Genomic DNA, 26,797 nt, shown 5'->3' with positions numbered 1-26,797 from the left:
ATAAAATGTGAATCATAAAAACATTTTCACCAGAGGAAGAGACAAGACAGCAGCTACAAATTCAGGACCCTTTTCTATCATAAGAAAATGGGACTTATTGGCAATTGTAACTGAAGGTGTTACATTTCTCCTTCATTGAGTGGTGGAACAGGTAAGCATTACTAATTATAGGCCGTTTTCACAGCAGGCATTGCGACTTCTGATCGTAGGAAAGGCGCAAGTGTTACTAATAACTATGACTATGCTCTATTCAAGTGCTCCAGGGTCCTAAATATCTATGCACCAAGTTTTATGAATAAGATGGCTGGCCTTGTCTATCTTGTTTATTACTGGTGTGCCGTTTTCAGGGCAGTTTCAGAATCAGAATCAGAATCAGAAATACTTTATTGATCACCGGGGGGAAATTATACAATGAAAGTAATTCCAGGGTGAAAGAAAGTACCAGAACTCTCTCCACCAGCAAGTTTGGAGAGGGGGCGCAACTTCAAAAGTCAGTACTTAAGAAAAAACAAAAAACGGAGTTATTAAAGGAATAAAGGAGAGAAGTAAGAAAAATAAGAAAACAAACAGGAGCGACTGTAACAGGCTGCATGCACGGTTGGCGCATGCGCACTAAGGTGAGGTTTGTGGTATATATAAGCCATTTGGCCTGCTGACAAAACCACCAAAGTTGCCTCATTAATAGTAATGTTTTATAGTAATGTGGCAGTGTGAAAAACTGACCAATGTGGGGAAACACAGAGTGCAACAAATATAAATTCTGATTCAACTGAGTACACGTCAGTCATGAGAACACTCTGTCAGCAGCGTATTGTTAATTCTGCCATGTTCCTTGTATTGTTTGATGGACCTTTTAACCCCTCACGTCATTTACCAACAGAGGATTGTAGATTACTTAAGCAGACTTTTTGAACAGTGTAGTAAACCTTAACCACAAACCAAGTCATGCTTCATTTGTTTTTTTCACTGTTTAACTGATTTTATTACCAGTTTAAAAGGTTCAAATGAATGTAAAATGGTCTACCCCCTGCTGCTCTCTCAAATTGAATGACACAAGACAGTTATCAATGTTTTCTCAAGCTGTTAAGGACCTGTAAACACCAGTGGGCTTATACTTGTAAAGTACAACAGGGCTATATTGTCAATTATGTTGAGCTGAGAAAATCTTTAACTGGCTTTGATGACGTATGTCAAATAGATGTGGAGAAAGAATTACAGTTTGAGCCTGTAAGGCTCCTGCACCTTTTCTGCTCCCAAAAAGTTTAATGTCATTTTGCTGTCTGAATAAATGTTGCTTCCCTGAATCTTCATCTTTTTTTTATCATACCCAAATGAATCAGATCACAGCAGGAAAAGCACACGTGGAACTACTAACATGAATAATGGCTCCATTGCAGTAATGAATGTTATTAGTTACACCTGTATTCGACATGTCGAGTGTCTGTTCAACTTTAGTTTTACTCCACATTCTTTAAATCGCACATATGTCACTTACTGCTAACCCTTTTTCAAAAAGTGCCCGATTGTTTTGGATTTCTTAAATGTTTTTACTTTCCAGGCAGCCATGGCTTCCTTTCTTTTTTCATGGCTGGACCAGTCGGTATCATCTGTTAAATCCCTTCTCAAAACTCACTTTCATATGAAGTCATTTTTGCACTTTTCCCCTTCCTTTGTTTTTATTTATTTATTTATTTTTTTACCATTGATTTAATCCATTTCAACAAACCAATCAATCTTGTTTTCCTAGTATTTTTTCTCGTTAACATATTGCATTTCAGTTCTTTTGTGTGTGTTATAGGTTGTAAAGTAATTATCATTATGATAATTATTATTAGTAGTATAATGCATTTGCACGTAAAGACTGTATTACAGTTACAGTAACATAATTTTGACAAAATTAAAAGGAGTTCTCAAGCATGTTTCACACAATCTATTGAAATGAATGGAAATCAATGGCTGCTTTGAGGTAGAAAATGTATTAAACTAATGTAAATAATGCTTGAATGGATGGACAAAAACATGCTAAAACAAGAGCATGGTCCTTTAAATACAACCTAACTTGAAAACTTGCAACACCTGTAGGACGTTTTGGCTACACATCATCAAAACAAAGGTGCAACGTTTTGAGTTACACATATATTACAAGCCAACAGACGTATTCTGTACTTTTAATATATTAGCCTATAATTTGGCCTATGGCTGTTTAAATTGCTCCCTATAATGGCCAGCTTCATCATCTGATTTACACAGTTCAGGAGGTCTTACAGGGTGGAGGAGGTGACTTTTCTTTTGCTATCGAAGTTCATAAATAATGCACTGTTTCCCATACATGCGAATGATGTAATGGTTTAAGTCCGCTGCTGATTTGGCGAACATCTCTGACTTGCCGCCCTGCGCCATGTGCTCAGTCGCCGGTTGCCAAACGATGAGAGGATAATCCTGATTTGGGAGGAAAAACACAAGAGTGAGTATTCAAAAACGGATTATAAAAATTAGTGAAATTGTAGCTGATGTAAAGCTAGAATCAAATGTCCTCCGGCTAGTTACAGTGAAAGGCAGGTGGAGTGGTGCGCTTTGGGAATGAAAGGGAGGAGAGCATCCTTCCCCGTTGTTCTCGCTGCCGGCGTAACGCGCGTGTAAAGTTGTTTATTTGGACACACTCCAGCTGTGTTACTGGACCGGAACACTGGTGTGTGTGTGTGTGTTTGAGTGGTTTGGTGCGACAGCTCAGTGAAAGGTTCTTACAAGTATCTCAGTCTGTCAGGCGAACACCGCGCGTCCAAGCGAGGTGGAGGAAAAAAAGGAGGAGGGGGTGCAGCAGTGGCAGACAATGCGGTTTGGCGATGCGTTTATTCCTCCGTGCAATTTACACCCACATCCACGAAAAGATGCTGCGCCGAAGACGTGGGAGAAGAATTCCTCGTGATCCGGCTATTTTTCTGTATTTTCTATAACCGCGCGGAAAAAAATTCCCCTGCGTTTTGATTGAGAACAAAAACAGAGATGAAATTTCCAATAGAAAACCCGAGGAAACAAGTTAACTGGGATCCCGAACAAGGTTGGTAATACTACTACTACTACAACTTTAGATATATGCAATTTAATAGCAGGCTACTCCTTATATCAGTAACACCTCATGGAGATACCTGAGACACAATAAATCTCACGAGGCTATTTACCGTAAAATGTCTTATTCATTATTTTGTTCATTTCACGTCGTACTTTCTCTTATTTGTTTCTGTTCTGCAAGAAAAGGACCCTTAACATGAGACAAAGCAGTTTGGGGTAATTCTTTATTCTCCATCCTCCTTGTGCTCAGCTGTGTAAGGCAGCGCTGCTGGGAGCGGAGCGTCAACCGCTTCAAGCCAGCAGGAATTACCAGCGTGAAACCGGAAAAGCTGTCAAAATAAAAGCATGTAAAGTTGTTGCCTAAAAAATAATAAAAGGAGTTGTCGCACGATACTGTCTGCATGGGGTTATGATTTCCAACCTTAACTACCATACATGTGTTATTATCAGATACATGGCTTATCACTCATGATGGCTTTTAACAATTTTACAGGATATAAGCTTTGACTCCTCCTCCCTGCCCCCTAATGTGAATACATTTCACAAATGGTTTCCAAAAAAGCAAATGGGGATTTTTTATCTGTCTTTCTATAGAAATGAAATAGAGATGTATAGATAGATTGATAGACACTGTTCGCAACTTCTTTAGTAAAGGTTTTATTTTGAAATTAATTTCGTCGTGGTTTCCCGGTGTTATTCAGGCGGACTTGACGCTTGGTTTTGAGGCTCAGCTGGTGAGTTAAACGCCTACAACCTGTCTCGTGCCATGGGAATAACTGGGCCAAAAGCAGACCTGAGCCAACCCAAAATCTGCCCTCATGTTTACTATTACTAGACTTAGTTTTGTATTTTGTTCATCAGTGGGTGAAAAATGCTTTTTATACACGTAATATGCAGCTGACATGCTGAAGTGTTGACAAACTGAATGTTTCAAGAGTCCCAACTGTTCCCCTTTTAAACAGTGTGGCAAATGGTTGATGCAACATTTCATCGTCATCATCAAACTCCTCACCATCATCCACATATGTTCTCCATTCTTTTAGTGGCTGAATTGAGGCTCGTCTTCTTTTATGGACCTGAGTCTCTTGTGAACATTTCCTCTGCTTTGGCCAGACATGCCGGAGACAGGGAGTGAAGGCTGAGAGAGAGTATCAGATAGCATCAGATAAAAAGCACTGCTTTCCACTCAGGAGGCTTTATTTAATTTGCAAAAATCAATATGGAACAAATTCAGTGGTTTGTGAAGGATTTTAGATTAATGCCACACAGCTTTTGAAATGCAAACCAAATCATTTTCATCACAGTTTTGGTTTTTGCCTCTATGGTTTAAAATTTAGATATAGACTTATATTATTTTACTTATGATTTCATTTCTTGTTGTTTTTAATCACTTAGCTGCACTAAAGTCAATGACATACAGCTTTCTGAACTGCCCTACAATGTACAGCTGCCTCTGCCCTGCTGCATAGAGCTGATTTATTCAGCTTCACTCACTCACAAGATGAGATCAAAAGCAGTTAATGTCTTAGTAAGACTAGTCATGGACTTGGGCCAATTTGCAATTAATTTACCAGTAGATGTTTAACTGCATCCCTCAAAATGACTGCACCAAATACAGCAGAAGATATTGATGTAGGGTCTTTCTGCGGCCTTAATTTTCTAATTCATCTCATGTTCTAAAAATAGCCAGCCACCGCCCATAAAGTCACAAACTGTAAATTGAAAGTGGCCGTTTTGCACCCTCCCGAGCCTTGTGACACCACTTTGCTGTTATTGATTCACTCATGATACAGGGATTAACTAACAAGATTCATAGCTCCTGGACCAAAGAATGAGACAACTTCCTGGACGTCCTTGGGGTGGGGAGTGTGTGTGTTTGTGTGCACGAGTGCATATATTTTAGTCATCCCATAAGTGATACTATTCCATTAAACAAAAGAGTGCCTCCCTCAAACAAATCCATCTCTCGTTCCTACCTTCCAGAGTTGAATCATTGACAAGAGGCTCCGCCCATGGCTCTGAGGCACGCCATGCTCTCTGATCTGAGCGAGGTGGGGGCGTCAGGGGTGAAGGCCGGAGCTCTGAATAGCTCATACGATGCTTTATACACATTAAAGGAATCTAAATTTGGCTGCCTCTGTGGTGCTGCTTGCCACTTGGTTGACCTGCTCCAACACACATGCATTTATTATAAAACCCATCCAGAAGCCAATGACTGAAAGTGGCACTTATCCCTCTCTTACTGTCTATTAGAAAAATTGAATCCTGCTTCTCAGGAAAGAGCGTAACTCAATTTTCACCTCCACCTAGTAATACTGTAAGGGTTTAGTCGCAAGTGGTGTGCATTATTGTGTATATACATCCATGTAATCTTCAGATAATTATTGCACCTAATTCAGGATGGTTTTCATTCATTACATTAATTTAATGACACAGTTTTCTGCATTAGTGATTAAAGCAGTAGCTGTGGACATTTAAGGCTCCATTTCAAAGGACTTCTGGCGTTTATGAGCAGAACCCAAAACACATTCTCAGCATGGCAAGATGTTGAGATGACTATGAGAGTCTCGCTGTGGCCCGGCTTTGACACAGCTGTAGGCTGGATAGCTTTAAGTGTTGGCTTTGTGAAGAGCCCTTTATTAGGTAGTATTGGAAGGAAATCACTCTTTAATCAGAATCAGAATCAGAATCAGAAAAGGAGTTGAACAGTCTGATGGCCACAGGCAGGAATGATTTCCCACTGAAGCTGCTCTTGTGTCCGACCAGTATGTCATGGAGAGGATGTGAAACATTGTCCAAGATGCCCCGCAGCTTAGACAGCGTCCTCCTCTCTGACACCACCGTCAGAGAGTCCAGCTCCACCCCCCACGACGTCACTGGCCTTGTGGATCAGTTTGTTTAGTCTGTTGGAGTCCGCCACCCTCAGCCTGCTGCCCCAGCATGCAACAGCATAGAGGATAGCACTGGCCACCACAGACTCATAAAACATCCTCAGCATAGTCCGGCAGATGTTGAAGGACCTCAGCCGCCTCAGAAAATACAGACGGCTCTGGCCCTTCCTGTAGAGGGCATTAGTGTTCTTTACCCAGTCCAGTTTATTGTCTATGTGAACTCCCAGGTCCTTGTAATCCTCTACAATGTCCACACTGGCCCCCTGGATGGAAACAGGGGTCATCGGCGCCTTGGTCCTCCTCAGAACAACAGTCAGTTCCTTTGTCTTTGTCACGTTGAGCTGCAGATGGTTGTGCTCACACCATGTGACAAAGTTGTCCACAGCAGCCCTGTGCTCCTCCTCATCACCTTTGCTGATACATCCAACTATTGCTGAGTCGTCAGAAAACTTCTGAAGATGGCAGGTCTCAGTGCAGTAGCTGAAGTCCGTGGTGTAGACGGTGAAGAGGAAGGGAGAGAGGACAGTCCCCTGCGGGGCCCCGTGTTGCTGACCACTCTGTCTGACACATAGTGTTGTAAGCACACATACTGTGGTCTGCCAGTCAGGTAGTCCAGGACACGAGGGGGGCATCCACCTGCATCTCCGTCAGCTTCTTACCCAGTAGAGCCGGACGGATGGTGTTGAACGCACTGGAGAAGTCAAAAAACATGACTCTCACAGTGCTCGCTGGCTTATCCAGGTGGGCGTAGACGCGGTTGAGCAGGTAGATGATGGCATCCTCCACTCCAAGTCGGGGCTGGTAGGCGAACTGAAGGGGGTCCAAGTGTGGCTTGACCAAGGGCCGGAGCTGCTCTAGGACGAGTCTCTCCAGGGTCTTCATGATGTGTGAGGTCAGTGCCACGGGTCTGTAGTCCTTGGAGCCACTGGGTCGCGGCGTCTTTGGCACAGGAACGAGGCAGGATGTCTTCCACAGCACGGGGACCCTCTGAAGACTCAGGCTCATTTTGAAGGCGTGGTGAAGTACTCCACATAGCTGGGGGGGCACAGGCTTTAAGCACCCTGGGGCTGACACCATCAGGGCCTGCAGCCTTGCTGGATTGGAGTCTCCTCAGCTGTCTTCTAACATGGTCAGCAGTGAAGCACATTGTAGAGGTGACCGGCCGGGGAGGGGTGGAGTCGTCAGGTTGAAGAGTGCCGTCAGCCTGGGGACTGGGGAACGAGGTGTGAGGAAAGCTCTCACAGGGGGGTGGGGGGCTATGAGGAGCAGGAGGGGGAGGGGGGAGTGGAATAGGTGAAGGTTGGAGGCAGACAGCAGTAGAGTCATGGGGGGGTTGAGCAGGGCCCACAGAGTCAAATCTGTTGAAAAACAGATTCAGTTCGTTGGCCCGGTCCACGCTGCCTTCAGCTCCTCTGTTGTTGGTCGGCCTGTAACCCGTGATAGTCCTCATTCCACTCCAGACCTCTCTGGTGTTGTTCTGCTGGAGTTTCCACTCCAGCTTCCTCCTGTACTTCTCCTTGGCCTCCCTGATCTTTACCTTCAGTTCCCCCTTAATGCTTCATGCAGGAGGCTATAGGTTTTCAATGGCTGTAGTGAGCTTGTGATGATGTCCTTATACAGTAAAGCAAGTGTTCAGTGTGCAAAACAAATGCACGTCTTTCTTTAGAAAAGGAACAATGTTTCAAGCCCTGCCTCAGGTACAGAGGTAGGCTCTCAATCTCGATTCCTCTATACCTGATGGAGAGCCAATTTGGGCTCGAAACATTAAAAAGTTGTATTGTACTTTTTCGTTGCAAGCAAGCAGAAATAATTTGTAAACTAGTGCCCCTTTGCTGTTACTGTATTTGACATGTAAGCCACATGAAAGCGTAAAGGTTGGCGAGAATACAGTATTTAAACTCATTCCTTGCATTCATTTTAAATTTCTTTTTATTGCAACAGACTGGTCATCACAGACCAGGACAAAGGACAAACACAGGGATCTGTAAACACTGGAAATGATCAAAAATGCCCTGTGTAATAATTTCAAACCCGCTTAAAGAAGACCAGTCCTACAAAACAACATGCCTGAAGATGTTTTTTCTAATTACTCAATCTGTTTTCACATTTTCAGCCTGTAACAGATTCAGGGCCTTCAGCCAATTATTAGAACAGTCTGCCTAAAATCATCAGAGTCACTTTCAGAAAACACAGAATTGCTGTTTCTGTCTTAGTATCCTTCAACACAAAGCTAAACAAAACAGAGATTAATCTAGTCTTCTCTTTCCTCATCTCTCTTTTCTAGTGGCGGTCCAGACCAACTTGGTCCCTCCCAAAAAGGTCCAGCCTGGCATGGCGAAGTCCAGCCTTGTCCAGGCCAGTGTGGCAACCATGCAGAACCCTATGGGCTGTGACCCTAAGACCAACGGTCACTGTCCACTGCCACGCCTGTCCATCTCCTCCCGCTCTGCCAGCGTGGTGGCCAGCATGGATGCCAGCTGTGACGGGACGGCCGCGGCGCTCCACTCAGTGATGAAGTGGAAGACGGTGCTGGCGGTGTTCATCGTGGTTGTTCTCTACCTGGTTTGCGGAGGCCTGGCGTTCAATGCACTGGAGCAGCCGTTTGAGAGCAATCAGAAGACCAGTATCACTCTGGAGAAGGCTTCGTTCCTGGAGAGACACCCCTGTGTTACTCCTGATGAGCTGGAGGCACTCATCAAGGTGAGTGACTGAAAGTGTAGATGAGCTTCTTGGAGTTTTAGATAAAGTGAGACATGATATCCACATTTCTTTGGTTTTCTCCTTCCATGTTCAGACAGCCTTGGAATTTGATGAATCTATTCATCTCCAATAGATTAGTTTGTAAGAGGATAGGAAGATAAGAAAAATTAAATGAAAATGATCTGTTAAGTAATATGAGAGTGTCATTCAATTTGATTGGTAGATAAAAGGAAGAAAGTCAGAGGACTGACCTTTATAGCAGCAGTTTTCTAGATGATGATTGCTATCAGGGGTAATTAGGGGTTCTCGGGGTAATTAAATCTAGTTTCATTAGCTTATCACATGAGCTTGAAAAGCTTGGATGCTACTTCCTTTTCATGTCCAGATTGTCCTTCAGCAGAATTTTACAGAATAATTGCTCACGTCCCCATAAAACATGTTTTGATTTCATGGATTATTTGTATGACAAACTAGCTTCAACTTAAAGTGACTTAATGTTATGAATGTATGTACAATGTATGAAATTCATTCTTAAATTACCGCTTACTTGGAGCAGTTTAGTTGTTGTTGCTTGAGAATGATCGTTTTATGATTGATGTTGTTGTCAGCTTCAGTTCATCCCTAATCCCACTCCACTACTCAGCCACTCTACTATTGTGAAACACCCCAGTTCTAAGTTTGTACACTGCTGTTATTATTGTACTTTTCTATTTAGGTGCACTTAGCACCTAAATGCGTATGCAAGCGGGTGGGTTTGGATTTGTCCACTCACTTCATCGAAGGCACCCAGTTGAGATTTTATGTTTTAAGGGTTACATTGAACATTGAGTTACAAGTTTTTCACTAAAAGAGTGTTGTTATTGCCCTAACAATGCTAATTTATAGATCTTTTTAGTGGCAATGTTATTAGGTTTCTTCCTGCCGTGTTGATGGGTCAATAAATCAATTACATAATGACTAGTGCCATCAGAAGATACGCCCCCTACTCTCTGCCCCCTGGTTGACGACAGTTGATGGGTAAATGTCAAGAGCAGACTGAGAAGCAGATCCATCCTTTAGCAGGAAGCACAATAATGCCTCCAGGGTCACCACGGAGACAACCATAATTCTCAGTGACACTTCACATCTGTTGGCAAACACACTGTACACAACACGCAGTTTTATGTTACATAACAGTACATTAAAGTAATCTTTGCCCTCAGATGTTTATCCTCATAGAGGTCAGTGATCTTTGTGATCTTTATGCTGTATCCACAGTTGCTTAGCGTGTAGAAGAGGGAATTTAATGGCAGCTTTGTATTGACCTTTGTTGACCTGAACAAGGCCTCCATTTTTTACTACAATAGCACAGTGGGGTTGTTTTGAGAAATAGATTTAATTACTCGGTTGTATCTGAATGCCTTACACCCTCAATAATAAATGTATTAGTACAGTATGAGATTCCAGAGCGAGGCTTTAACAACACCCACATGTTTTAAATAAGGAAATAAGCTCACGGCCGCAACAACACAGTTGTCTTTACTTTAAGAAACGTTTTGAAGCCAAGTTTTTCTGTTTTCTGACAAAACCGTGGGTGATATATCTTCTATTTTAACAGGAAATCTAGTCAAACTTAGGGGTTAGTTTGAATCCAGGAAGATTTCAGGACCTGCGTGACACTCTGATACTATAAGAATGAATCATTTTATGGCAGATCTCTCACATGAACCTGAATGTAAAACGGCTTGTTGTCAAAGTCAAGACTCACAACCTTTAAACTGTGACACAAAGATGGATTCAAGCTGACCTGAGGCATGCTGCTTCTGCAATGTTCCCTATTTTGCCAACATGGCTTTTATGCTCAACCACTACCTGCGTGAACTGAACCAGATAACAAGCAGATTGTGAAAAAAAAAAATTCCATCACATCACGACTCGACTGTGCAATTTACAATGTCTTTTTACTGTGTCAGCCGCTTTATAACGCAGGGTATGGCGATGCTTCACGCTGCTCTCTGGTATCACATCCAGAATTATAGGTGAAGACTTGAGGTCACTACATCACGCTGACATGTACAACGGCAAGCAGGATTGGAAAATGATTTGAGATGTGTCAGCGTGCAGTTGGCTGAGTGGAAAGTTTGATTTGCGAGGGAGTGCGGTGATGGAAAAAAGTGGGACTAAGATCAGTCAAACACTCCGTTGCAGAAGACGTTGAAAGAGAAAGAAAGAAAGAAAGAAAGAGAGGGACGTTCTGTGCCAGTATGGGTTATTTTTATTGGAGCGTAAGGACCAAATGTGAAATCCCTTTTATCAATAGGAGTTTATAATTAGCAGTATTCAGCAGAAGGTATATGGAAATACAGCAGAACTTGCAGAAGAGCACTGCAAATAATTCATATTTGAAGCAAAATCATAGCATGTGATACAGATATAAAGAGAGCAGAAAGAACCTTTTTGGAATAATGTGCTTTTTATGTTTTCCGCATGTCTGAGAATAGTAAATACAAGATTCGCGTTAGCGCCACAGTGGGTTCCCCTGATTCTCTTAAGCTTGAAATAACCCCAAAGAGACAACCAACCACATGGCATTTGGTGTGCTCCACTTTCCGCTAGAATGGCTCCATTTGACGTTAGCTTCTTCATCACTGCTCCAGTGAATATTAGACTGCCTATCTGTCTCTCTCTCCTTCTCCACACCCACCCATGTTCTTCTATTCTCTCTCAGAGAAGCATCCTTTCTTCTTCTTCCCTTTCAGGGCTCAACCTTTGAGCCACAAAAGCACTATCATGAGTTTGTAAAAAATCAATGACAGTATTTCCTAAGGAGAAGTGTGCAAATAAAAACCTTCAGCATGGTGTGCCTGCGGTCCGGAGGGAATCAATTATTCATTGCACAGGCCAGCAGTCACAGAACTCCTGCTGCAAGGCAGCACTAGTAGCAGAAGCTGAATCACAGACAAGCCTGTCTCCTGGACAAATGATCAGATTCAGATACATGAGATAACGTATGACAGCGTGTCTCACCAGGAACTGAAGGCTGAGTTAGGAGTTGAAATTCAGAAAATTTAGATCTGACAGATTTAATGAATTAAAAGAATAGTTTGACATGTTGAGATATTTTCTTTTCTTAGTTAGTTAGTTAGTTAGTTAGATGAGAAGATAAATACCACTCTCATGTCTGTATGGTAAATGTAAAGCTACAATAAGCAGCAAGACTGGAAACAAGGGGATACAAAACCAAAAATTACCAGTTGTGGTTTATGTGCCAGACTATTTTTTGGCCTTGTCGTATTTACATTTCTGTTTGTGTACAGATTAAACAATGCGATTTGACGGTTTAATTATTAGCTTTCGAGGTGCTGGTAGGTGGATTTAGTTACCTTTGATAGAGCCAGGCTAGCTGTTTCCTTCTGTCTCCAGTCTTCATGCTGAGCTAAGCTAACTGGCTGCTGACCGTAGCTTCAGATTTACCGTACAGATGTGAAAGTGGTATCAATCTTCTCAGCTCACTCTCGGCAAGAAAGTGAATAAGTGTACTTCTCAAAATATCAAACTATTCCTTTAAATCAGAGGAAATAAAATTGATTCATCACACTACTTAGTTATGATGGTACTTCATCCCTAAGCATTGCAAAAATAATGAATATCATGCCATGTGTGAAGCTCACGCTGACAAATAACACCATTTTTTCCCCTGCTGTCTCAAGAAAAGGCCTTCAGGCTGCTTCACAAGTACTCCATCAAAGAGTCTATCTGGTCTTCTAATAGGCTCCATTATTGGGATGTTCCTGCTGTGTCAAGCCTGTCACTCAGACAACGATTCTCTATGGTGACACAGCAGTGATGACTCACTGTTGTCAAACTGTTTGGCGGAGGAGTTGACAGAAAAATGGCAACCTTGGGAAGAATGTGGGTGTATATATACATTGCGTGTGTGTGTGTGTGTGTACGCGAGACGGAGGGAAATGATGTATTAGAGAGCAAGAACTAGTAAAGGATTGCTCCACAGCATGTGTTGATTTAATGTGTGTGAGTGTGTGTCCCTGCACGTCTGTTGACCCCCTCATGTCTGCTTCAGTATCTGTGCTGTCCACCTACCCACTGTGCGCCCACAATGACAGCAGACCTAATTGGCTTTCCTAGTGCCGTTGGGATGACTCACACTGTGGCACGATGTGAAGCCGCTCCGTTATTGACACCAGTCAAGCCTTGTTTGTTGATGAGTCACTTATCTGTGAAGAAACTTTTATAAACACTGAGATACCTACAGTAAAACTACGTCAGAACACGAAACCAACACCGTCAGAACTTTTTTATAGCATGAATTACATGAGTTGATTTTTAAAAGCACATGGATTTATAGTTGTTTGTGAGAACTTCTATCAAAGTTAGGCTGCTTTATCAAAATGCTACAGTGACTAATGAGGAATCGACTTTTCAGGTGTCAACACAGCGTCCCCCAACTAATGAAAATGCTGTAAATATCGGCCAACGCTTCTTCAAATGTCTCAACACAAGAAACTGTATGTACAGTGGTGGAATGTAACTAAGAGCATTTACTAAATCACTGAATTGATTACTTTACCACTGTGTATACTTGATTTCCATTTTATGTAATTTATACTTCACTACATTTCAGAGGGAAATACTCTACGTTTTACTGCACTGAATTTATTTGACTATGAGTTTCACATTAAACCACTTAATATATAAAGTAGTTAAAATGCTCTCTCCCTTTACCCTCAAAGATAAAATTCAGCTTACATGTTAATGCATCAGTAATAATAACAACACAATACTGAGTATTGTCCACTCAGTGGCCTCTTTTATCCCATTTACAAACATGAGGAAGGAAGAATATTAGAAACACATTTCAATACAATACAGTCCAGTTCAACACCACTGAAACTACAAGCTCAGTAATTAACATATAGTTAAATTAATGCCTCTCTGACAGTGTCAGTTGGTCAAACTGAACATTATTATCTTTGCAAAGGTTGAATTTATGGCTGAGCTGTTGGTTTGGATTGCATTATATTTTACAGGTGTACCTAATAAAGTGGCCACTGAGTGTAAAATCTAATATTGTGACACCAACCAATGGAGACATTGTGCTCCATAATGAGTAGTTTTACTTTTGCTTCTGTACTTTTAATGCCGGAGTATTTATCCACTGTGGTAAATCTACTTTCACTTCAGAGTACAAGGATCAGAGTATATTATCGGTGCTCCATTTTTAAAAAAAAACAGTAAGTCACAATTGTAAGATAATCATAAGAACAAAATAAAAAACAGAACCAGGTTGTGCTCAGTGGTCACTTCACAAACAGCACAAACAGTTCTGATAAAATCAAATCAGCCTTATCTGTGATGAGCAGAGTCTTCCTGTTTGGCAGTCATTTGTGCAGCTTTAATGCTTCAAGGTGGTCGGAGTAAAGCTGTAGATATTGCTGCTGGTGAGAGTGCTACAGAGGAGAGTGCTTGGCACCGGCTCACAGTGAGGGTGGGTGAAGGAGAGCGTGAAGCACCATGCTGGCTGGATCACTGCCGTCACCTGCTGTGGGGTAGAAAGACACACTGAGAGGATAAAGATCTGCAGTGAGTTAGCTCGCTCTCTAATGACCCTGCAGTGTAGAAAATGAAAATGCACATTAGCGAAGAGCCTGTCATGATTGTGTGCGCCTGAAAGAAAAATACGATTCTTCTGTGCAGTCAAACTGGAGGAGAGCATGTGTGAAACAAAAACACAATTTGTCATCCTAATTAACATTAACATGCAACACAAACGTCCTCAAAGCGCCTCAAACGTGTATGTGGAAGAGGAGGATTTTCCACATCTCTAACGCGGCGTGAACTTGGCTGGGAAAAAGGCGAGAGACAAAAATAGACCTTCTCATAAAGTATTCAGATACATTATGAGGCTATTAATAGCTCTCCCTTGACTCCAGAATTAGGTTATTTGGGGTTTATTATATAATTACCGCTTTGATTTTGCCCCGATTAAGTAGCTGTGTCTGCTAAAACCTGTGAAATAGCATTATTAATTGGCTAATTTTAGACACAAAAATCTGTCTCATTGGGGGGCTGCACTGATAGAGCTGAGGTAATCACATGCAAGATTATGAGTAGGCATGTGCAGCGATGTGTGTGGAAGTGGTCCTCCTCTCTGTCTGCTTTGAAATGTATGTCACGAGAGTTGATACATATTTCATTATATGGACGTGCATCTCGCTAACAGCTTGCATGGATTGATTGGGGGTTGCTCTGAATGAAGAGGCTGTACATTACATCTAACCAGGAATGTTGGGAAATGCACTGAAGCTATTTCTTACCAAAGGCATCCCTCACAATGACTTCCATGTCAGCAGAATCTGTGTTTATTTGAGCCCAGAGGCAAAATTCAAACTGTGAATTTCCACGGAGTTAAGAAAAATAATGCTTTCCTCATAAAATGCCCACAAACAGGACATTTGGAATGAACTAGATTAACATCGCATGGCTACATAATGGAGCACAGAAGGAGATCAATAAGAATAATGATGCAGTAAACGCAGAGCATTGTGGCTTCTTAATGTTTTCCCGACACTACACAAGCTGGGGATAAAGAAAAGCTGAGGGACTTAAGAAAAAGGCTGACATTGAAGAAAAAAAGAGATAACAGAGATCTCTGTGCTTCATGTGAAAGTCTATGTAGATTCAGTCAGTGTGAACTGTAAAAACATGCAAATTGTGTAAGAATGCTGAGTGGAAAGAAACAGCTCCATGTGAAGAGCCAGACACTGAATAATTTGAGGAGATCTTGTGCTAGATGTTCCTTGTTTTCATATATTGACATTATAATGGTTATTTTTTAATGAACATAATAAAACAGTGACCATGTATTGGAGATAGACTTCAATAGTTGGATAGTTCAAGAGGCTGCAAGCAAAATCTGAAGAAAACATATTTCTGCTACAAAACGTTATGCTTATTTTTCCCTACTTTCCTCTCATTTTTGCTTTCTTCTAAATTACTGGATAACTTTACATCCTTAGGACTCAAATAAAGCAAGGAATTTTTTTTTCTTGAACTGTTCTCAACCGGCAGACATATGCATCTAGTGATTGCTTCATTTGTTGGGAAGGTTGGGAACACAGCTCTGGATATCTAGGGCTGGACTCTATATGGCTGAAAGTATGTATACATCATAATATTCATGTTCAATGCATATTATGTTATGATATGATCATGTTATCATATATGAGCTAAGATACACTAATCTTGAACTGATCTAATTAATTGTAACTCCATCCACTTAGCTCTACTTCCTGTGTTATTGCAGCTTTATGACATGGGTGTAGGACTAATTCAATTCCCTCCATATATTCCCCTCCCCCATTATCAGGACCTTCCCTGCGCTCTTTCTTCTTCTTCCCTCTTTTATCAGGTAGCGTGACCTTCCAGGTTCAACCTATCCTCTGTTACCTCACGAGTGTTACATAACCAGGGGTCACACACGGACATTGGCAGGAGATGGGTTAACATGATCACTCTCTTCACTTTATATAGACTTTATATAACGAAATCAAAGCAGAGACATGTGATTGGTGTCATCAGCTGAGCTGGCATGAAATCATGACCCTGAATTCCTCTGTTTGAGAGTTATGATCGTTATAATTCATTAATTTTGTTCTTTCCAGCACGCCATAGATGCTGTGAGTGCAGGAGTGAGTCCTATTGGAGACACATCCTACAATTCCAGTTACTGGGATCTGGGCAGTGCCTTCTTCTTCGCTGGAACTGTCATCACAACCATAGGTAAAGTTTTACATAATCCACTCTTTAATACTCTGATACCAGTTATATCTGCTGCTGTTGACAGTCAATACAACTGCCATTTAAGAACTTATAAGTGAGTGCTTTAAGTGCTGATGTATCGTAATTAATTTCTAACCTTCTCCTGAACCATTACCTTCAACTTCTGGCTGTACTATTCCACATTCCCAGAATTCATTTTGTGTTTGGTCCAACAACGTGCCTCCAGTCTTCTGTTTAATCAGTTAAGGTTAAAGCTAATGGCGAACCACATCACGAAAAGATCTTTGATCTTTTGGATAATATTACATTAAACAAGTCTTCCCTTATATAAACAGGTGTAACAGCATTTACAATGCCATTCTTATTCTCATTTCATAATGAGATTAATTGGATATTATTTTTATTTATATTATTCTTTTTGTTTTTATCTATTAGTAAAACTTTGGGGCTCCATAGAAACCCCAACAACCCGGCAACACAACAAGAAAAAGTAACATTACATTGTCACTATTGTACAATTTTAATCTTTATATAAAAATTGTATTCTCGTCAATGTTTGTTGATGAGTAAAATGCTCCAGCAAACAACAACATGAGCTTATAAATGCAAGAATAATTAATTTTTTCAAATGGTGTTGAAGTGCTTTAGATGGGATTTGTCCTTTCAGTTTGTCAGAGGTGTTTTCTCATTACAAATCTCTGTAAAGCTCTGCACATCCTTACCTCTTATTGCTGCCCTCAGGTGAGTTTTACAAATCCCTTTGCCCTCATGAGGTGGTGCTTAATGATGCAAAGCCAAAGCACTGTGAGACTTAACAACCTGTGAAGATCAACATTATCGAGGAGGCTGACAAAACAGACGCTGCTGACATAGACGATGCAGTTCTACTTCATGTCATGGTGTCTCTATGTGCTTTATTCTCCTTAAAAGGCTTTCTTGCTTTTACAAGACAAACGTGATTAACAATTTGTGATTCAAAAGTCTTTTTAAATCAAAGCAAAAAGCCTTTGGATGCCTGGAAGCTTTGATCAAATGAGAGCATTTACAATAGATATAGTTTTATTTATGAGCCATAATTCCAACATCAAAGCTGATGCATGCAAATTTCTATTTCTATGTTCTTTCATTTAGGTGACTGGAAAAACACAATGTCCCTGACCTGCTGTTATAATGTAGTCCAGAGATTTAATTAACTTTGGCTAATATTCTGCTGAGCAGTGGCTTCATTTATTTCACTCCCCAGATGTATTATTTTCAAATTTAAGACCTCCAGCTTCAAATTACTGAACAGATACAAATAAAAAACATATTTATTCTCTAGACTAATTACTTTAAATAAAATTATATGCAACATATTCATTATAAAACTGTCCTTGATGTGGGAAAATCAAGAAAAACATGATGACAGAAGAAAAAAGTGGAAGGAAACATGCCACTATTAGCATTATTATGCTAATATTTTAGCCACAACACGTCGAAATGGGAGTCGGTAACTGTTTGCTTTGTCTCCTGGCTCACTGGCTTCTTCATTGTATCTCTGTCACTGTAGGGCCATATTTAATGCAATTTTCTCTAAGGGGAACCTAATTGTGCCCCTATAGGTGCTCATTTACCACAGACCCCTGCTACAGACACTAAGAGGCATTACATAAGGGCTTCAATTGGTTATGTTATGGTTATGTTGCATAAGAAAGTCTTGATTGTCTTCTTTTGATTCTCATCTTACTTTCAATACTCCACCTCCATCCTGTTTTTTTTACTCATTTACCCTCTTTTTTTGTCTTCTTCTCTCCTCTTCCTTGCGTTTTTCCTTTCTTTTACAGGTTATGGAAACATAGCTCCGAGCACAGAGGGCGGGAAAATCTTTTGCATCCTTTATGCCATATTTGGCATCCCTCTCTTTGGCTTCTTGTTGGCGGGGATTGGAGACCAACTGGGGACCATCTTTGTGAAAAGCATTTTGAGAGTTGAGAGGATATTTAGGGTGAGTTGCAAGTATCACAATGTATTACTTTTTCTTTGCATGTCTGTTGTAGTGTTTTGTAGGTCTTAGTGATGTTGTATGTGGATGACAACAAGCTAGTTTTAGTTCTTTTTATTCATATTTACCACTTTTCAGATGTATATCATGTATCAGTGCCTTTGGGCCTTTGTTGTCACCCTTAGATGATCTTTTTTAATTGCTTGTAATAGTTCTAATAGCACCTCCTATTTGATTTTCTCAGCAAAAACACAAACAGATCAGCCAGACTAAGATCAGAGTGACGTCCACCATCCTGTTCATCTTGGCTGGCTGCATTGTTTTTGTCACCATCCCTGCTGTCATCTTTAAACACATCGAGGGCTGGACCACACTGGAGGCCATCTACTTTGTTGTGATCACTCTCACCACAGTGGGAATAGGAGACTATGTGGCAGGTAGGACGAGGGCTGTTCTGTCATGATGTAGATGACAGTTTTGTTGAGCTATTGTGACTTATTTTTTTCCTTCCCCTCTAGGTGGAAACCGTAGGATCGACTACATGAAGTGGTACAAGCCTCTGGTGTGGTTCTGGATCTTGGTGGGTTTGGCGTACTTTGCGGCCGTCCTCAGCATGATCGGAGACTGGCTTCGAGTACTCTCTAAAAAGACCAAAGAGGAGGTGGGGTTAATTTAATTTCACCGCTCAGTATTACATTAGAGATGTAGAAAATAAAAGGTCAGCTGCTGCCTCCTCTGCCCATTCTCTCTTATTTTGCCTATTAATTGCTGCTCAGACCTCCACAAAAGGTTCTGTAACACGCAGCTATTGTTTGAGGTGTTCAAGATGTGAAGCTCTTTTACATAACTTATTAACTATTGATCCTCTAGAAAGGAAGTATTTTTCTATGGTTTTATCACATTTTATTGATGTTTCCGCAAACAACCCCACAACTGTCATCACACTTTGATTCCAGTGTTGCTAAATCTTGATTGGTGCATAGAAGTATGTGTTTCACCTTTTTCCAACTGAGTCCCGCCCACTTCAAACCAGTGAGACAAACTGAAATCTCTCATGTGAAATAACCAAAACTGTTGCAACTTTGGCAGAAGAGTTTTGTTATCATTCAGGACCTCATCAATCATAAAGAGAAGCTGATTGAGACGTTGGTTTTTAGGGCCTTTAAGAGACAATAGTTTAAAACTATGACAATGTCTTGCTGATGCAGATTGTACCCTATATGCTTCCCTAAACTGTTCCTGATCCTTTCCTTGCTGCCCTGTCGTCACAGGTCGGGGAGTTCAAAGCTCATGCAGCTGAATGGAAGGCAAATGTTCGAGCAGAGTTTCGTGAAACGCGGCGGCGCCTGAGTGTTGAGATCCATGACAAGCTGCAGCGTGCGGCCACCATCCGCAGCATGGAGCGCCGTCAGCTTGGCCTGGAGCAGCGAGCTCACTCCCTGGACATGCTGTCTCCAGAGAAGCGGGCCTTGTTCGCCAGCCTGGATGCTGGCCGCTTCAAGACTTCCTCCCAGGAGAGCATTGACACCAAGCTCAACAACTTGAGGCTGAAGGGGGCCTGCGAGCCGTACGACCATCAGGGGAGTGAGCAAACGCAACAGACGGCGTCTTCCTCAGAGGAGAATCTCTTCAACCTGCGCTTCGGATCCCTCACCAAGCTGGCCAGACGCAACAAGAACCGTGAGTTGCGGAGGAACATTCCTGAAGATGCGCGACGGGCGAGTGTAGGTGTAAACAATGGCAGCGCCATGCTGGGTGAGGAGAGGACGGAAGAAGAAGAAGAAGACGGGGAGCCAGATGAGGAGAACGGAGAAAGAAAAGAGGGAAACACCAGTCTGACAAACCTGTCACAGTACGCAAAGGAGCGCACCAAGTTGAATGGGTTCACACCGGTACAGGCCAAAGACAGAGAGAGCGAGTAGGTGTTGAATGGAAGAGCTCTTCAGAGACAGAGAGAGAGAAACGGAGTGAAAGAGACAGAGACAGAGACACAGAGCAAGAGTGCGTGGTCCTTTGAGATGTCAAGAAATGTGCCTTTCTGTTTCCTATGCTTAGATTGGAACTGCTCCCAGGAAATTCAGTCATCGTGCCATAGCCATGGGAAGAAAATATGTTGCCAAAAATGAATGAAATGAAGAGACAGAAGAGGCTGTAGTTAAAATACCTCATATTGGATGTTACTGTAGAATGGGCTACTTAAGGACTTTCCTTTCTACAGAATCTCTCCAGCTTCGTTGTCTTTCAGCCCTGACGACTCTTAGGAGACACTTGGGTGGCGGCTGTCTGTTAATGCGGAATCTTATTTTTTAACAAAGCGGGCAGGACATCCCGAGAGCTAGCTTCATGTCATCCATCTTCAGACACATTATCGATCCCCGCTTTGTCATCTCATGCTGTGGTGGCTATTTTTAGCTCAGCGACTGGCTACAAAAGGACTTCCGCATTTAATGAATGCAGGGTGGGCGGTTGTGTTTCTGCTGGATCAATAGACAATACGAGCATTTACCGAGCTGACATGTACAATTATTCCTACCTGGTATGTGACTTTGAAAATGTAGCCCGAGGGCATAAACTACTACATACTGAAATCAAATAAAAAACAAACTGATTGTGCATGGTTATTAAAACACAACCATAGCAGTTAATTGACATAAACTAACTTGAAATTACAGCTGTAATAATGTTTTGTTTTAATAAAATGTAATGTATTTCTGTAATGATTGCCACCATTTTCTCAATTTAAACCCGACAGACACACGTTTAGTCACCTTTAGACATGAGATTGTCAGCAACACTTTTTTTTGTATATGACAATTCACCTTATCACAAACGTCTTGAGACTTAAATTACTTTTTGAATTAATGAATGTGATGCTGTTGATTTTGTACTCACCAAGCATGTTTGTGTTTACTCCTTTTTATATCAGCCAAGCACTTGAGTTGAATTTTCCATTGAACTGTAAAATATGAACTAAATATGTCATGCTGATTTTTCGTATTTCCTTTCTGAAACACATTTTGGCTTCAATCATCTCCACACTGAAATGTGTTTTCCTGTAGTTCCTAGAGGTTTATTCACTGAAATGACCATTTTAACTTTACAAACAAACAGGCACCGACAATACTACTCTCATTTAAATTTGACAGAATTATTAAATGTATCAATAGCGTGCATTGCATGCATTTCTAAAGCTGAATTACACACACACACACACACACACACACACACACACACACACACACACACACACACAGGTTGTTTGTAACCTGTAATCTGATATGAATTGCATTAATCTTTCCATGACCATGACCTGTGACAAGTCCCCATTTGTTGTGTACAGTTTATTTCATGAACAGATCACATTAAATGTAGTGAGTGCCTTTTTCCAGATAATAAACATGACAAAATAAATTTGAAATATGGTAATTGCTTCACTAACAGCATTAGCATATTAATTCAATGTACAGTGGTGGTATTACAGGGTGAAGGGCGTTGCTTCTCCAAGGGCATTGCTACGAGATTATACTCCAGAATTAAAGCCAACAATATGACTGATCACAGTAGAAAAAGTGTAACTAATAACATTAATGATCGCTTATTCTATTAAAGTCTGGCGAGCCATGACAGTGTGACAGTGAGGCAGCATGCACAATACCGGGACCCTGAAACTGAAGCAGCTAAATGGGATTCAGCCATTGTTAATTTTATTATTCACACGTGTGCCGTTCTCACTGAGACATGTGAAAGTGTCCTTCCTGAAAAAGGCCTATATAAGAGGGTTGCTAGAAATACTGTTCATAGGTTTTGGTTAAGCATATACAGTACATGTCTAATAAAGGGTGGATGTATGTTAATGGCATGTGGTGGTCACATCTGGTAGGTGCCTGTCAGGAATTATTGTCCATGTAACATCACTGAAAAGGAAATGGTTAAATTTGACCTCAAGTGAAATGTAATTTATTTCTGGGGACACACTTTCTTGTAAAACATTATCGACGAATGTGGAAATATTCTTTAGCATTTTATGTTTAATTTCATTATCCAAACATCTCTACAGTTATTGAAAATACACTAAATGCTACTATGTATTATACTAGTACTAGTACTATATATGAAAATATTCAATGATCTTAAGTTCATGTACTTGGTGTATTATTTACAATTTTACACTTAAAAAAAATCAAGGGAATGAAGACAACAAGGACACACTAATTCAAACACAATATGTCAACAAAGCGTTGCTTCTCTGCACACTTATTTTTATCTCTTTCCTCTTTTCACTCCTCTCGCCAAACCAATTTTTAAAATATACATTATCACTACGAATTTGCCTTGACGCAGCTTTCGGGTAATTAAGTGACAGAATTCATTAATATGCCGCTGACTCCCAGCGTGTTGCAGGATGCTGCAGCCCGAGGTCTCCATCCATGCATGTCTTGCTCGGAGCCACTGTCACGTGTGTCAAAGTGTGTATGGCACCCAGGAAACAGACCCAGCTGACAGCACCACAAAAGAAATTAATCAGGGAGGCAGGTCAGTAACGGCAGAGCTATAAATTGCATGTAATAGAAAGGGAGGGTATGTGTGTATGTGTGTGTGTGTTTGTGGACGTTTTAGCTTCAAGGTGGAAGTGACCTCAACGTGCTCCGCCCTCCTCCACTCCTTCTCTTTTGTCTGTCTCTCACTATCTTTCTGTCCTTCTATCTTTATTTCTGTTCCTCCCACACACACACCATGAATCAACCAGATTGTATCCTCACACTTTATTTTATTAATGATTTTTTTCTCCATTTGTATGTTGTTCATTAGTCTGTCTTACACATCAGGAAACAGAAAAACAGTACACTTGTGGCTCAGTGATAGGAAAAAGGAAAGGGAACTTTGATTATTTAAGACCTTAACTTTCTAGAATTTAAAAAAATGTGCCTGAATTTCTAAAGATGGTTTAAAGACACATTTTATTTTTCTATATATTCATAAGGGTTGACAGGTTATCATTTTATCAGTAGTCATTGGCATACATAGCAGCGTACTAATAGACAACAAGTAGCAACAAGGGGAAAGTAACTGTAAAGCAACTATAATATAACACTTTGACTCTTGGAGACATCAGATCACTCAGACTCTCTCTGTGTTCACTTTGCAGCCAGCGCCCACGTTTGCTGCTCTCTTTGCCTAATTATCTCCTCCTACAGATCCCCTCCCTTCACTGTTTATTTTTCTTCACCTGCTTGCCTCCATTTAAACAAATCCAAGCTATTTTAAAAATCAACACAAAATGTTTATCCTCCTATATGGCTCTTTCCTTCCTCCCGTTACGTCTTCGTTCGTTTTGTGCGCTTTGTGTTGAACCTTACATCAATCAACTGCGTTATTCTACAACCTGTAGGGGGAGAAAGGCAGCTGTGATGGGTGGCTGCTCACATACAACTGCACCCAAAGGCCTCCTTTAATGACTAGTCATGATGAAAGGTGCGAAGGAAGAGTTTGACCTTGATGGCTGAGGAGCAGACTTGTGATTTGCTATACTTACTGCTCTTAACCATCCTCATGATACTGTATACCAAAGATGCATTTTCATATTGTGTTTACTTTTTAGGTGCAGTTTAATGCAGAGTTTTAACAAGACTGGAATTTGTATGTAACAGCAAAGAAAATATTTATTCATTTGATACTTATGCAAATTATTTTCATCCATCTGGCCTTCATCTAAATCCTGTTGCTTTGGCAGAGTAAGAATAACTCAACATTCTTGGTCTTCAAACTTCTCTGATGCCAAAAAGCATCTCTTATGACTCCAGTTTTTTTTCTGGCATACTGACAGTTATGGAAACATTAACTGATGTCAATCATCAGAGTGTTGAAGCTTTACAGCTCAAGAGAGCTGTGCAGTTTGCCAGAGGATGCTGCACAATCACTAATCCTAATAAGAATTGTTTTAGAGTGTGTATGAACAAAGGCCTGTGTGTCTCACCCGGAGAGGATGGGTGCATGCATGATCACGCTTCCTAATCTTCAAGTCAAGTCTACAAGTGCTCTTAAATATAGGCATACAACAGAAAAATGACTCCTCAGTCATTTGAGTTCTGAAGTGCACTCACTCCCTGTTGCAAATAGATCAAGTAGAGGGATTATTGTAGTGAATCCTGCCACTTTCAGTTCCCTTTAAACATGGCCATGAATCACCCATGAGGAGGAACTCATCTCCTGTTTATACATTTATAGTCATGCATAAGGCTTACACGCTCCTGCTTGTTAGTATAACTAGGATCTAAAACAATTCCTCTTGTGCAGAGTTCTTCTTTGCTGAACTTTGACCTAGTAGAGTAGAGTAACTTGCTGGGGCTGAGGGTGGAATTGACCTCGTGTTTTCTCCAAAATTCAAAATGGAGGGAGCATTGTTGCTATTTTAGGTATTCCCCGAAACAGCAAAAATCGCAAACACCATAAAAGCCCAAAGGACAAAAGAGGGAGAGCAAAACGGAAGTTGCACAATATAAGGATGTAGTTAACTGAGGCTAATGTTGGCTAGCCCAAGTACATGATAATGTGATGGGGCTGATAGCATTGCTGAAACAATATTATTTATCTATTATTTCAGCAATGCAATCAGCCCCATCACAAATTTTCCCTGTTAATTCTGAACTGACTGAGATGTAAGAGAACATGTGAAATTATTATTAGCAAGTCACAAAAAAGGTCTTTCATTTAAATTTCTACTAAATTTACAGCATTAAATTCATTACAATGGGAAATGAGACACGAGCATCAAAAGTGCATGTTCATGTTACCCTGGTATTAACCAAACTATACTGAAAAAAAAGACAGTTTCTTGTTAGTGAAGTCAGTTTGTAAACTGACAAAACTGAAAACAGAATTAAAGAACAGAAACAGAAACATTGCTGCATTATAATGCTGAGAGTTGCTACCCTCCTTTAAGTGATTAGAATTTCCTCACATTGAAGATTTTCAGAGGATGTCGTCAGAACAAGGAGTTGTTGTGAGGAAGGGAGAAGTGTGAAAGTGCTGAGAGCGACAGGGAGGATGCTGGTGAGGAAAAGTTAGAGAGAGTGTCAGACAGTCACCTGGAGGAGCCCAGCATGCTTGACATCAAATGCAGCAGGAGTGAGGTGGCATATTTCAGCGTGACAACGTGTCTGACAGCTGAGATACTGAAGTGAAGAGAGGTGTAATATGATGTCATCTAAACCGGCCAGGAGAAAGTGACAAATCGAGTACATCATGTGACACTGAAGCACCACAGAGGGCTTCGACTCAGACCAGGAGTCGGGTTTGAACTCAAGGCAGATTTGGGATTGAATGGGGTCGACAACTACAGTAACTGTTAAAGATATAAATTATTGGGCCGTGCTGGTGGCCCAGGGGTCTAACATGTCATCGCTCCTCTCTCTCCCTTCATATCATGTCACCTCCTAAACTGTCCACAATCACATCAATTGTGAACATACATCTACTGTATTATCCTCCGCATCGATGCAGATTTAAAGGGGCAATAGACACAATTTACCTTTAGGGCACAATATAACCATACTACAGTACAGGTATATAAATGTGGATACTGGAATAACTCTGAGACAAGGCTAAAACAACTTAGTTTTACAGGCGCAGGTTTATATGATACCAATATTTTGTTTGTTAGAATAGTATATTTTGAGTATTTCATTTCATTTCATTTGAGCATTAAACCGGTTGTTTCAGGATTGTGTCTGAGGCCAAAGATAATTTAGTAAGTGAATATTAACAGAGTTACAAAAGCTCATGTACTCATTTGGCCAAAGATGACTCACATACACAATGTTATGTGTTGCGCTACAAGACTACACCCAATACATGATGAGAGGCCTGTTTCATTTATGGTTGAATGTAAGTTCAGTTTTTTTTTACCAGCACCACCTATTTGTGTTTGAGATGCAAATAATTAACTATTATTAAATGGCTGATTGGATTTACATGAGCTTTGTATTTACATTATTACCTACAGTCAATTTATGAAGAATCATGCAAACTCTAAAAAGGAAAAACGTCTATGACTTGATGCCCTTATAGAAAAATAAAATGCTCACATTTCCGGGGGTCAACATTATGTCACACAAACTAAAAATCCATTAAAAATTCAGATACTGAGAAATGAGTCACAGTGAAAGAAAGAGCTCACCAATGCTCCCCGCCTCTCTGCTCTCCAATGACTAAAGATAACTGTCATTATGTGCAGACTGCGCACATCTGGCAAATGGGAAAGAAACAAGTGAGAGACAGTGGGACAGTTTGGATTATAGATTGAGAGATAGCTGGGGAGAGATGTGTTGGAGAAAAGCTTCATTAAGGGCGGCAGAACGGCATGAATAGAGTGGCAGGA

The 26,797-nt window shown here is 40.9% G+C and overlaps 1 protein-coding gene across 1 annotated transcript; it reads left to right on the top strand.

Moving 5' to 3' along the window:
* The first annotated feature begins 3,003 nt into the window (after window positions 1-3,003).
* On the top strand, window positions 3,004-20,342 carry kcnk10b (potassium channel, subfamily K, member 10b). The gene is made up of 7 exons (XM_070920530.1): window positions 3,004-3,058; window positions 8,245-8,660; window positions 16,322-16,439; window positions 18,263-18,423; window positions 18,665-18,857; window positions 18,939-19,081; window positions 19,692-20,342. Exons 1-7 carry the CDS (start codon window positions 3,004-3,006, stop codon window positions 20,340-20,342), a joined length of 1,737 nt encoding a protein of 578 aa, XP_070776631.1.
* The last annotated feature ends 6,455 nt before the right edge of the window (window positions 20,343-26,797 follow it).

The sequence above is a fragment of the Enoplosus armatus genome, chromosome 15 (genome assembly GCF_043641665.1).
Source record: "Enoplosus armatus isolate fEnoArm2 chromosome 15, fEnoArm2.hap1, whole genome shotgun sequence".
In the NCBI taxonomy this organism is placed as follows: Eukaryota; Metazoa; Chordata; class Actinopteri; order Centrarchiformes; family Enoplosidae; genus Enoplosus; species Enoplosus armatus.
The sequence above is the reverse complement of the archived record's forward strand: the minus strand, read 5'-3'. Positions and strand labels throughout refer to the sequence as shown.